At 45.4% G+C, this 14,567-nt stretch overlaps 1 protein-coding gene across 4 annotated transcripts in view; it reads left to right on the top strand.

Annotated features, from left to right (window-relative positions):
• ssuh2rs1 (ssu-2 homolog, related sequence 1) overlaps nucleotides 1–14,007 on the top strand; it is a 52,416-nt gene extending 38,409 nt beyond the window's left edge. For all 4 annotated transcript variants that reach the window (XM_079530799.1, XM_079530798.1, XM_079530800.1 and 1 more), the window contains 2 exons: nucleotides 8,373–8,480; nucleotides 12,683–14,007. In XM_079530799.1, coding sequence (XP_079386925.1) covers nucleotides 8,373–8,480; nucleotides 12,683–12,823 — 249 coding nt within the window. In that variant the 3' untranslated portion in view covers nucleotides 12,824–14,007. The remainder of the gene's footprint in view (nucleotides 1–8,372; nucleotides 8,481–12,682) is intronic.
• The last annotated feature ends 560 nt before the right edge of the window (nucleotides 14,008–14,567 follow it).

The following is a 14,567-nucleotide window of genomic DNA, read 5'->3' as shown; positions in this document are numbered from 1 at the left end:
ACTGGGGAGAGAATGGTAGAGATACACTACCTACTGGGGAGAGAATGGTAGAGAGACACTCACTACTGGTGAGAGAATGATAGAGAGACACTCACTACCTACTGGGGAGAGAATGGTAGAGAGACACTCACTACCTACTGGGGAGAGAATGGTAGTGAGACACTCACTACTGGGGAGAGAATGGTAGAGAGACACTCACTACTGGGGAGAGGATGGTAGAGAGACACTCACTACTGGGGAGAGAATGGTAGAGAGACACTACCTACTGGGGAGAGAATGGTAGAGAGACACTCACTACTGGGGAGAGAATGGTAGAGATACACTACCTACTGGGGAGAGAATGGTAGAGATACACTACCTACTGGGGAGAGAATGGTAGAGAGACACTCACTACTGGGGAGAGAATGGTAGAGAGACACTACCTACTGGGGAGAGAATGAAAGAGAGACACTCACTACTGGGGAGAGAATGGTAGAGAGACACTCACTACCTACTGGGGAGAGAATGAAAGAGAGACACTCACTACTGGGGAGAGAATGGTAGAGAGACACTCACTACCTACTGGGGAGAGAATGATAGAGAGACACTCACTACTGGGGAGAGAATGGTAGAGAGACACTCACTACCTACTGGTGAGAGAATGATAGAGAGACACTCACTACCTACTGGGGAGAGAATGGTAGAGAGACACTCACTACCTACTGGGGAGAGAATGGTAGAGAGACACTCACTACTGGGGAGAGAATGGTAGAGAGACACTCACTACTGGGGAGAGAATGGTAGAGAGACACTACCTACTGGGGAGAGAATGGTAGAGAGACACTACCTACTGGGGAGAGAATGGTAGAGAGACACTCACTACTGGGGAGAGAATGGTAGAGATACACTACCTACTGGGGAGAGAATGGTAGAGAGACACTCACTACTGGGGAGAGAATGGTAGAGAGACACTACCTACTGGGGAGAGAATGAAAGAGAGACACTCACTACTGGGGAGAGAATGGTAGAGAGACACTCACTACCTACTGGGGAGAGAATGAAAGAGAGACACTCACTACTGGGGAGAGAATGGTAGAGAGACACTCACTACCTACTGGGGAGAGAATGATAGAGAGACACTCACTACTGGGGAGAGAATGGTAGAGAGACACTCACTACCTACTGGTGAGAGAATGATAGAGAGACACTCACTACCTACTGGGGAGAGAATGGTAGAGAGACACTCACTACCTACTGGGGAGAGAATGGTAGAGAGACACTCACTACTGGGGAGAGAATGGTAGAGAGACACTCACTACTGGGGAGAGAATGGTAGAGAGACACTCACTACCTACTGGGGAGAGAATGGTAGAGAGACACTCACTACTGGGGAGAGAATGGTAGAGAGACACTCACTACCTACTGGGGAGAGAATGGTAGAGAGACACTCACTACTGGGGAGAGAATGGTAGAGAGACACTCACTACCTACTGGGGAGAGAATGGTAGAGAGACACTTGTAACAATCGCCCTTTACTGTACCAGGCAAATCATTAACTAAGGAAAAAAAACAACGGGATCGTAGGGTTGTAGTCTGAGTCTTTATATAGAGACGCTCAAAACGCAGCTGTCAAAACAACAAAGGTAAGTTACTCAAAACTAGACACTTCACAAAAGACGTCTGTCCCTGTCTCTCTCCCTACTAAATAAAAGAAACAGGAAAACAAACGTAAACCAACAATCAATCACTCTCAATTCCCCCCTCCCGTCCCAAATCAGTCCCAAAGTTCTCTCCACTCGAAATAGTGGACGTTCGGGCAGTGCGCCCTATACAGTCTATTATAGTTCCTTTGATCCAACAAACGTAAAGTCCTTCCGCTCAAGGCGGTCCAAAAGAAAACGCGAACGGGGTACCCCTCAAAGCTTCAACTCCAACAAGGCACACGTTTGAAACGATCTCACCGGTAAGCGACGTCTTTGTCCGACAGCCCGCACGCCGGCAACTGCTTCCAAACGGTCGATAATCCTACGGTGCAGAACCAAGCTCGTTGCTTCTCCCGATGGGCACGACTGTCCTTAGCATTGGCTGCAGACACTATGCTTAAACTTTACTCCTGTTCAAAAGTTGTCTGGCGCCTGGAGCTCCTCTTCCCCAACCGTGTAGGCCTACACTGTGTTTGTGATTCCCCCCCTTTCCCCCGTGTGTCACTTCCTCTAGAAGTAACCTTGGGTGGCGACACCAGTGGCGTGTCACCCACCCATGTGACAGACCCGTTACCTTTCTCATGAATAGGAAATATTAATAATATCACAGTCATTTCACATGTTACATTTATCCTTTCAAAATAAATAACACGTACAGAACAATAAAGTAGAATGACATAAATAATGTGCTTTTGTCACAGTCCCCCCCCCCCCAAGCTGGAAGCTGTTTCTCAAGTCCTACCAAAGTAGGGTTTGAGGTTGACCACATTAACTGTGTCTACTTTACCACCATCTTTCCACTTCACTTGGTAACTATTAGGGGCCTTTCTGACTCGTCGCTATGGCTGAACCTGACCAAGTAGGGGGCACTAGCCTCGACGAGTAAACATCAGATGCTGTTGAAGGAGGGTACCCTCTCGCCCAGCCCAAACCGTCTGTCCGGAACAGGCCTATTCCGCCAGGCACCATACCATTTGGCCTTTCTGGAATGAGAGTCACCCACCCTCCGTGGAATTTCTTTTACCATTGCACACTTGCTGTTGTAGTCCAGGGTGACCAGCAGGACGGTGTTCCCTTTCGTACTCCTCGAGACCGGCCCCGTCGGGTCGTTCCCGAGGGGCTCTCCTGCTTGGCCCACTTGAATGGACTGCAACATGTGGAGCGGCTTACCATTTACTGGCTTGCGTTGCCGACAACCCTGACACCTCCCAATGTAGTCCCACACATCCCTGCGGACAGTAGACCACCAGGATACTTCGAGGATTCGAAGGAGCGTCTTCAGCCTACCTGGATGACCACCGTCGTGAAAATGTCCCAGGAAACAGTGGACCAAGCTGATGGGCACCACCACCTGATATTTCCATCCAGAGGACTTGGTCGGCCGTCTCCGATACAGGATCCCCCGAACTTCCTCGAAGCCTGGGCGGTCCGGTCGCTGGTCAGTCTGGTCCAGATGTTCGAGTAGACCTCTGACCTTGGGATCTGCACCCTGAGCCCTGCCTAGACCAGCCGGAGTTACCTCCGGTGGCCACCTCTTGGACGGGCATTTCACCTCCGGTGGGGCACCTCGTCTTCGGGGTCCCGGAGTGACACCATCAGCGCCTCTGGGTGGTGGTAATTCCCTCATCACCTGCTGCACGAGATTGACCTCTGCGCGTGCCACCTGAGCTCCACTCCGTGTCGCCTTCTTGGGTCCTCCGTCACCGCATGGTCGTTGAGCCTTCTTCGTGCCGGTGGGCAGGCCACGGGAGGCCAGATGGTGGGAAGTACTGGTGGGACACCCTTGAGGGTTATGGGGAGTATGGGAGCTTGGGCGAGACGTTTTGGCTCGTTTTGTTTTCGACACCTCACTGGCCCCTTTCTCATCAATCCTCCTAAAACACTCGACCAGTCTCTTCTGTAACTGCTCAACTGAGGATTTGATTAGAGTTCCCATCTCCACCAACTGGCGATCTATGTACTCCCTCCGGAACATTTCCCTATTTACAGTGCTCTCCATAGCTTCCTCAAATTGGCGCTGCACACACTGAACTTGGTTACCGAAAGCTTGCAACCTGTTCTCAATGCAGGCCAGTTCTTGCGGTACCGTAAAAGTAGTGCCCCCACTCTGCTCCATTGTGTTTTGTATGTCTTTTTCGGTTTTTTTGAGTAAAAGTTAAGAATTAGTTTTTACAGTGTACTTTTTGAGTTAAAGTCAGAATTATTTTTTACAGTGTACTTCTCACTTCACCGTTGTAAAACAACCACAAAATTAGGCTATCTCTATTAAATATACCCCCCTAGATCCCCGTATGGGCCACCACCTGTAACAATCGCCCTTTACTGTACCAGGCAAATCATTAACTAAGGAAAAAAAACAACGGGATCGTAGGGTTGTATTCTGAGTCTTTATATAGAGACGCTCAAAACGCAGCTGTCAAAACAACAAAGGTAAGTTACTCAAAACTAGACACTTCACAAAAGACGTCTGTCCCTGTCTCTCTCCCTACTAATTAAAAGAAACAGGAAAACAAACGTAAACCAACAATCAATTACTCTCAATTCCCCCCTCCCGTCCCAAATCAGTCCCAAAGTTCTCTCCACTCGAAATAGTGGACGTTCGGGCAGTGCGCCCTATACAGTCTATTATAGTTCCTTTGATCCAACAAAAGTCCTTCCGCTCAAGGCGGTCCAAAAGAAAACGCGAACGGGGTACCCCTCAAAGCTTCAACTCCAACAAGGCACACGTTTGAAACGATCTCACCGGTAAGCGACGTCTTTGTCCGACAGCCCGCACGCCGGCAACTGCTTCCAAACGGTCGATAATCCTACGGTGCAGAACCAAGCTCGTTGCTTCTCCCGATGGGCACGACTGTCCTTAGCATTGGCTGCAGACACTATGCTTAAACTTTACTCCTGTTCAAAAGTTGTCTGGCGCCTGGAGCTCCTCTTCCCCAACCGTGTAGGCCTACACTGTGTTTGTGATTCCCCCCCTTTCCCCCGTGTGTCACTTCCTCTAGAAGTAACCTTGGGTGGCGACACCAGTGGCGTGTCACCCACCCATGTGACAGACCCGTTACCTTTCTCATGAATAGGAAATATTAATAATATCACAGTCATTTCACATGTTACATTTATCCTTTCAAAATAAATAACACGTACAGAACAATAAAGTAGAATGACATAAATAATGTGCTTTTGTCACACACTCACTACCTACTGGGGAGAGAATGGTAGAGAGACACTCACTACTGGGGAGAGAATGGTAGAGAGACACTCACTACTGGGGAGAGAATGGTAGAGAGACACTCACTACCTACTGGGGAGAGAATGGTAGAGAGACACTCACTACCTACTGGTGAGAGAATGATAGAGATACACTCACTACTGGGGAGAGAATGATAGAGAGACACTCACTACTGGGGAGAGAATGGTAGAGAGATACTCACTACCTACTGGGGAGAGAATGATAGAGAGACACTCACTACTGGGGAGAGAATGATAGAGAGACACTCACTACTGGGGAGAGAATGGTAGAGAGACACTCACTACTGGGGAGAGAATGGTAGAGAGACACTCACTACTGGGGAGAGAATGGTAGAGAGACACTCACTACTGGGGAGAGAATGGTAGAGAGACACTCACTACTGGGGAGAGAATGGTAGAGAGACACTCACTACTGGGGAGAGAATGGTAGAGAGATACTCACTACTGGGGAGAGAATGGTAGAGAGACACTCACTACTGGGGAGAGAATGGTAGAGAGACACTCACTACCTACTGGTGAGATAATGGTAGAGAGACACTCACTACCTACTGGTGAGAGAATGGTAGAGAGACTATATATCTAGTACCTTGTAGTATATTAGGCATAACTTGAAGCTAAGAACCTAACAGTGGAATATATATAATGAAACTATGAGTATAAACTATACACTATATATACTATATATATATATATAGCAAAATATCCCAAAAGGGGCATAAACATTTGTGGCTTCCAGCCCGCATCCTTGTTGTGGGGCAGTAGGACCCTAGGAGACACAGATCATCCTTGTTGTGGGGCAAGTAGGACCCTAGGAGACACAGATCATCCTTGTTGTGGGGCAGTAGGACCCTAGGAGACACAGATCATCCTTGTTGTGGGGCAGTAGGACCCTAGGAGACACAGATCACCCTTGTTGTGGGGCAGTAGGACCCTAGGAGACACAGATCATCCTTGTTGTGGGGCAGTAGGACCCTAGGAGACACAGATCATCCTTGTTGTGGGGCAGTAGGACCCTAGGAGACACAGATCATCCTTGTTGTGGGGCAGTAGGACCCTAGGAGACACAGATCATCCTTGTTGTGGGGCAGTAGGACCCTAGGAGACACAGATCATCCTTGTTGTGGGGCAGTAGGACCCTAGGAGACACAGATCATCCTTGTTGTGGGGCAGTAGGACCCTAGGAGACACAGATCATCCTTGTTGTGGGGCAGTAGGACCCTAGGAGACACAGATCATCCTTGTTGTGGGGCAGTAGGACCCTAGGAGACACAGATCATCCTTGTTGTGGGGCAGTAGGACCCTAGGAGACACAGATCATCCTTGTTGTGGGGCAGTAGGACCCTAGGAGACACAGATCATCCTTGTTGTGGGGCAGTAGGACCCTAGGAGACACAGATCATCCTTATTGTGGGGCAGTAGGATCCTAGGAGACACAGATCATCCTTGTTGTGGGGCAGTAGGACCCTAGGAGACACAGATCATCCTTGTTGTGGGGCAGTAGGACCCTAGGAGACACAGATTGATTGATTGAAAATGTTATTAACAGTTTGCAGAATTACAGTACATTTCAAGCACAAACTCAATACAAAGGCTGTTAACTGTGAGTGGACGACCCAATTAAGCATTACACTTGTTTACAACAGGGTCCACCATGTTCAATTCATCAAAAACCCTTGTTGTGGGGCAGTAGGACCCTAGGAGACACAGGTCATCCTTGTTGTGGGGCAGTAGGACCCTAGGAGACACAGATCAATCACTTTGCTAGAGTGACATGGTGAGCTTGTAAACAGTGACTGTTCCATGTGCTATTGCACTACTGTAATGGTGCAGAATTGCTCGGTTCATACTTGTGCCATAACTTTAGAAGGGAGGATTTTATTGTCTGGACTCTATCAAACAATCAAGTATCAAGCAAATGTGCACTGACGGCACCATGGATGCATAACAGCCAAGCACTGGTCATTTAATTAAGCCACATACACATTTATATAATCAATGAGGTTTCTATTTTAATTGGGTGTCTAGCTGGTCATGAGCTTGCAGATCAGAAGGGGATGCTATCTCGGTGGAGCAACAGGTAGCAGCGTTCTTTCACGAACAGATTTAACAGTTAAAAACCACCCGATCTACATTGTATTGTATCTTGTTAAAGTGTTCTTGATTAATGTATTCATTCGTTTAAATTAACACCCAGAAAATAGCCAAAACAACAATTCTGCAGATGTTAAGCTAAGCAATTACATGTATAATAGTTTGTAGCCTTGAACGTGGGGCAGTAGCTGTCAAAATCATCTTTCCATTCTGTGTGTGAGTGTGTTCATAATATCCCCGATTTTGCAGAGGTAAAGCTCTCTTCCTAATAGGTTGTACCTATATTGAGCGCAAGCCTCGTCATTAGTTTTCCGTTCAATCTTTAGTCGGCAAATGAGTAATCTTACAAACGCAAAGCGTGTGAATTGTCCTTCACAGTTCAGCTCTGGTTCAGTTTGCCCCACAGTGGCCCACAGTTCAGCTCTGGTTCAGTTTGCCCCACAGTGGCCCACAGTTCAGCTCTGGTTCAGTTTGCCCCACAGTGGCCCACAGTTCAGCTCTGGTTCAGTTCAGCCCCACAGTGGCCCACAGTTCAGCTCTGGTTCAGTTTGCCCCACAGTGGCCCACAGTTCAGCTCTGGTTCAGTTTGCCCCACAGTGGCCCACAGTTCAGCTCTGGTTCAGTTTGCCCCACAGTGGCCCACAGTTCAGCTCTGGTTCAGTTTGCCCCACAGTGGCCCACAGTTCAGCTCTGGTTCAGTTTGCCCCACAGTGGCCCACAGTTCAGCCCCACGACACGACGAGAGAACGGAGATCAGAGAGAGGCTCTATGACGAGACGTTGCTGGAAACTATACATACTATATCTACATTAAATGATATCTAAGTTACATAAGTTGAGCCTTTGCATACGCCTGTAAGGTCGTCGAGGCTAGGGGAAGTGCAGGATGTTATGGTATGTTTATATTATTTATAGGTATCCGGAGAACTCGCCAGTTTACCAACTCGCCGCGATTGCATCAGAGAGAGAGAGAGAGAGAGAGAGAGAAGAGAGGATAGTTTACACTAGCTGAAGTAGGAATGCTAAAGTTTAAACACCAAAGTACCGAAACAATGTAATTCATTAGTAAACAATTCTGGTAGGCCTACTTATCATTGGTATTCACACTTTTTATCATTATCTAGCTGACTATTTTATTGCACAAAATAATTTGATCACTTTGGAAATTAACTATAACATCTGTGAGTTTGACATCCTACACTGATGAAGACAGCATGTTAGCATAACGATGAAGACGTTGATTTCACCGTGGCGACTTGGTAAACTGGCAAGTTCTCCGGTAGACCTATTCATTATTTAGGTGTATCCTGTGATGGTGTATATATATTGTATAAATTATACTGTATATTTTCAGGTGTATCCAGTGATGGGTTTTCCTGACCCTCAAGTGGTTCGCGCTGCAGAACGTCTGGTCAGTGAACACCAAGGGAAGTTCTCCCAGACGGGACGCATTCTACAACAGGTACTATACACTGTATTATATAGGCCTACAGTAGCACCTAACCCTAACCTTAACCCTAACACTAACCTTAACCCTAACACTAACCTTAACCCTAACACCAAGGGAAGTTCTCTCAGACGCATTCTACAACAGGTAGTAATAATAATAATATACTATTATATACAGTAGAACCAAACCCTAACCTTAACCCTAACACTAACCTTAACCCTAACACCAGGGGAGGTTCTCTCAGACGGGACGCATTCTACAACGGGTAGTAATAATAATAATATACTATTATATACAGTAGAACCAAACACTAACCTTAACCCTAACACTAACCTTAACCCTAACACTAACCCCAACACCAAGGGAAGTTCTCCTAGACGGGATGCATTCTACAACAGGTCAGAATAATAATAGACTTTATTTATACACAGTAGCACCTAACCCTAACACCAGATGCATTCTACAACGTGGTGGGGATAGTGAGAAGACCTTTGGTTGGCAGCTTAGTGGTGGGGATAGTGAGAAGACCTTTGGTTGGCAGCTTAGTGGTGGGGATAGTGAGAAGACCTTTGGTTGGCAGCTTAGTGGTGGGGATAGTGAGAAGACCTTTGGTTGGCAGCTTAGTGGTGGGGATAGTGAGAAGACCTTTGGTTGGCAGCTTAGTGGTGGGGATAGTGAGAAGACCTTTGGTTGGCAGCTTAGTGGTGGGGATAGTGAGAAGACCTTCTGTTGGCAGCTTAGTGGTGGGGATAGTGAGAAGACCTTTGGTTGGCAGCTTAGTGGTGGGGATAGTGAGAAGACCTTTGGTTGGCAGCTTAGTGGTGGGGATAGTGAGAAGACCTTCTGTTGGCAGCTTAGTGGTGGGGATAGTGAGAAGACCTTCTGTTGGCAGCTTAGTGGTGGGGATAGTGAGAAGGCCTTTGGTTGGCAGCTTAGTGGTGGGGATAGTGAGAAGACCTTTGGTTGGCAGCTTAGTGGTGGGGATAGTGAGAAGACCTTCTGTTGGCAGCTTAGTGGTGGGGATAGTGAGAAGGCCTTTGGGTGGCAGCTTAGTGGTGGGGATAGTGAGAAGACCTTCTGTTGGCAGCTTAGTGGTGGGGATAGTGAGAAGACCTTTGGTTGGCAGCTTAGTGGTGGGGATAGTGAGAAGACCTTTGGTTGGCAGCTTAGTGGTGGGGATAGTGAGAAGACCTTTGGTTGGCAGCTTAGTGGTGGGGATAGTGAGAAGACCTTCTGTTGGCAGCTTAGTGGTGGGGATAGTGAGAAGACCTTTGGTTGGCAGCTTAGTGGTGGGGATAGTGAGAAGACCTTTGGTTGGCAGCTTAGTGGTGGGGATAGTGAGAAGACCTTTGGTTGGCAGCTTAGTGGTGGGGATAGTGAGAAGACCTTTGGTTGGCAGCTTAGTGGTGGGGATAGTGAGAAGACCTTTGGTTGGCAGCTTAGTGGTGGGGATAGTGAGAAGACCTTCTGTTGGCAGCTTAGTGGTGGGGATAGTGAGAAGACCTTTGGTTGGCAGCTTAGTGGTGGGGATAGTGAGAAGACCTTCTGTTGGCAGCTTAGTGGTGGGGATAGTGAGAAGACCTTCTGTTGGCAGCTTAGTGGTGGGGATAGTGAGAAGGCCTTTGGGTGGCAGCTTAGTGGTGGGGATAGTGAGAAGACCTTCTGTTGGCAGCTTAGTGGTGGGGATAGTGAGAAGACCTTTGGTTGGCAGCTTAGTGGTGGGGATAGTGAGAAGACCTTTGGTTGGCAGCTTAGTGGTGGGGATAGTGAGAAGACCTTTGGTTGGCAGCTTAGTGGTGGGGATAGTGAGAAGACCTTTGGTTGGCAGCTTAGTGGTGGGGATAGTGAGAAGACCTTTGGTTGGCAGCTTAGTGGTGGGGATAGTGAGAAGGCCTTCTGTTGGCAGCTTAGTGGTGGGGATAGTGAGAAGACCTTTGGTTGGCAGCTTAGTGGTGGGGATAGTGAGAAGACCTTTGGTTGGCAGCTTAGTGGTGGGGATAGTGAGAAGACCTTTGGTTGGCAGCTTAGTGGTGGGGATAGTGAGAAGTCCTTTGTCTGAAGACCTAGGCCCTTTCCCAATTCCTTTTTTAACCCTACCCCTCAGCCCTTGGCCCTACCCCTTATCCCTTGCCCCTTCCCCTTGCCCCTACATAATGAGTGTCAAGGGGTAGGGGGATAAATCATCACCCTAGGAATTGGAACGTCCCTAAATATTGAACGTCCCTTGTAGATATTGATATATTGATATACAACTCAGAAAATAGCTGATCTGCAAGCTCACTACAGGCCAGTGGTCCCCAAACTTTTTCATGTCAAGGACCCCCAAATTGACAATAATTAGCCCGCAGACCCCCATTTGAAGTGATATGCCAGGGACCCCATAGATTTTTACGAATCTAGCAGTGTCACGGACCGCCAGTGTGACATGCATTAGTCCATGGACCCCCATTTGATGGCATTTCTGTCTCTGGGACCCCCAATTTATATTGTAAAATCAATGTTAATTAACTCTGAGTGTACAAATGGACCCTTATGGGTCCATTTGGTTCCAAACTATCATTTAGCTGGGGACCCCCTAGCTACCTCTCTGGACCCCCTCTGGGGGTCCCCATAACCCACTTTGGAAACAACTTTCTATAAGCTGTAGATCGGCTATTTTGGGAGAAGAGATGGAACGTAAACATTGCTGTGGTTATGATGAAATAAATATATTAAGTAATTTTGTCTCATCTTGGTAGCCCACCAGAATGTAATTCAGCTAGATATAGCTCATTCTGACACCTGCTCAACAGTTGTACCTGATTCATTGATTATTGTATTAACAGTTTGTATAGAATGGGTACAGTTATATCATATACAGGGTTAAAAAAAGGAAAAACAATTTACAGTATAGAAAGAAGGGGCTGTGGTCACTGTGTTCATTGTTTTTAATATCATTAAGAACAGTCATTTTCTATCATGTCCTATGACAAGTCGTGGTATGCTACATATGAATGATATGATATGAATGACAATGTTTCAAATTCAACAACATTTAGGACAAATGCCATCGTGATTCATCTCCATCCAATGTGCAGGCTGTACAGCAGCTTGCAGTCTGTTCCATAGCTGGTTTGCCTGGGGAAAAAAACAACACCATTGCTAATTAGTTATGTAACTTTTGCAACTTGTTGGGATTAGCATAACATTGGTCATGATAAAACCATACCAGCTATCACTGCAGCGAGTAGCCAACGTTATGCAGCGACAGCGTTGTGTAGGTACAGTAGGCTATTTCACGGCTTTTAAGAGCTCCAAAACTGCAGAATGTTGACATATCGGGGTCTGGGGGGTCGGACTGATGCCTGCTAGTTAAACTAGCTTGCATCCGAGTTGTTCCACCGGGGCACCGGCGGTAAATAAAAATAAAAAAGCGCCGATGCCAAATTAATGGTTAACGTTACCGTAACGTTGTATGAATGCAACGCCGTAGTATCGTTAGTTCAAGTGAGGTAACGTTAACCTTTGCTAGAGATTGCGATATTTTTGGCGATGCAGATTGTTAACACATTCAAATAATATTGGTTATTATCATATTCTTCCATAATAAAGGACGAAAAAGGCGTCTTACCTCGTCCGCCTTCCGCCCTCCGTGATGTCCCTCCGTTTTAAGTCTGGTCGCGAAGTCCCTTGGTTTGTAGGGGATCCTAACCCTACCCCTCGGCCCTACCCCTCGCTCCAAAGAGAATTGAGAAAACCCTTCCTCCTCACATGAACGCGCATCAGCAAGGGGAAGGGCTAAGGGCCATGGAGAAGGGGGGAATTGGGAAAGGGCCCTAAGGTGTCTCATATTTACCTTGGGGTGCACCAGTGAATTCTGGAGTCGATACAGTAGCACCTAACCTTAACCCTAGCCCCAACACCAGACGCATTCTACAACAGGTGTGTTAAAATATAGAATATATATTCTCATAGTAATCATTGTACAACAGGTTGCACTGTTTTCCTCCAGTGCCATGCACGCTCCACTTTGTGCTTATTTATTTGTGTTAATGTAGCTCTTAATTGCTTTACTCTAAAAAACACACTCTAACGTTTAGAGTGTGTGTTCAGTAACAGTGTTAAATAGCTCTGTGCTCTGATTAACTGTAATGAATTAATGGTTATTTAATCCTTGCTTTAGAGTCTACAAGAACAGTAAAATGAACTGATGAATCTCTCTTTGTCTCTGCCAGCGTCAGACCATCGAGTTGATCCCCATCACCAAGGTGACCTACAGCTGGAAGGGCAGCACTCATGTTTACTACGTCTACGGGAATGAGTTCAGAGTCAGCTCGGACAATTACCCAGCCACATGCTGCTGTACTGTCATGTAACTGTACTGTAGTATTACTGTACCCAGTCACCTGCTGCTGTACTGTCATGTAACTGTACAGACTACTGAATGTAACTATACTGTGGTATTACTGTACTACATTACATTACATTACATTACAGTCATTTAGCAGACGCTTTTATCCAAAGCGACTTACAATAAGTGTATTCAACATAGGTAGGGAACAAAAACTACTAATCACCAGAAGTCTTAGTGCATTTTCTGCAAAAACAAGCAACCAAGAGTATACCTAGCGCTAAGGTAAAAGTGCAATATATCAGCTACCTATTTCCTTAACCGGATGAGACAAAATAGCTAAATCAAATGAGCATGAGCTAAAACAATTAAGTGTATCGACTAAACAAGATCCAATAAACAATACAACAATAGAAAACAAACGTTCGTACAACTCATATTTACTACATGTCTACGGGAATGTAACTCTACTATACTATGTCTACGGGAATGAGTTCAGAGTCAGGGCAGACAATGATCCAGCCACCTGCTGCTGTACAGTCAGACATACTGAACAACACGCAATGCATCGCTGGATCGATTATTTTTGACACCACTAATGTCTAATTTAATTGTCTATGGGAATGACTTCTGAGTTGAGGCCTATTCATAGTCCAGTTTTAGGTAAAACTGGACTATGAATAGGCAATTCAGTGAAGACAATTATCCAGCTGTTGTACTGTCATCAAATCAAATCAAACTTTATTTGTATAGCACATTTACAACAGCCAAGGCTGACCAAAATGCTGAACACAAGGTAAAAACGGCAACAGAACAAAGCAATATAAAGCAACAATACATATGCCACTATTTTTTTTAAATCCATTCTTATATTTGTCATTTCTTTCAAGAGTAATCAAGTGTTTCATTATATAATTTTAATATTATATATTATATATAAATTGAGGCAGCAAGTGTTCTTTCTCACTTGTACATCTTGGGAAAGAAACCTTTTTCTTTTTTTTCTCCAGAAGTTATCAAGTGTTACAAAATATATCAATCAATATGCTACTATATTTAAATTAAGTGTTTTATATTATGCGTGCCTCTTGTATTTTTGCACTTAAAGGTTGTATTTAAACTAAAGGTTTACAGCATTTATATAAACATGAACTTGTAATTATAAAAGTGACACATCTTGACACGATGACTGAAAATCTGACAATAAAAGGGAATAAAAGGGATTATTATTATTATTAATAATAAAACTCATCACCACAGACATTATATTTTTGTTACAGCTGAATGTGAAATTATAGGCAAAATGTGAGCTTTGCTTCCATCTGGTGGTGACAAGGGACAATCGCAGAATGCATCAACAGTGATTTGCTTACACAGAACAATATACATTTGTATAGTTCATATGTTTATATTAAAACAGTTATAATTCATATTTATGTTATAACTATGAATCCTACTGTTTATCATTAGAACTAATGACCGCCCCCCCCTTTTCCCCTCACTGTATATGTTTCTTTTCCCTTTTTACCTCCATTATGATGAATTCCTGTTCTGTTCTTTGTCTATATAGAAGTGTCTATTTGTACGTCTCTAAATGTTTTGATGAATTGAACATGGTGGACCCTATTGTAAACAAGTGTAATGCTTAATTGGGTCGTCCACTCACAGTTAACAGTCTTTGTATTGAGGTTGTGCTTGAAATGAAATGAAATGAAATGAAATCTATATTTACCCAGGGTATCTGGGCTAAGCTCAAGAACTTGTTTCCA

The sequence above is a fragment of the Electrona antarctica genome, assembly GCF_951216825.1.
Source record: "Electrona antarctica genome assembly, contig: scaffold_56, whole genome shotgun sequence".
In the NCBI taxonomy this organism is placed as follows: Eukaryota; Metazoa; Chordata; class Actinopteri; order Myctophiformes; family Myctophidae; genus Electrona; species Electrona antarctica.
The sequence above is the reverse complement of the archived record's forward strand: the minus strand, read 5'-3'. Positions and strand labels throughout refer to the sequence as shown.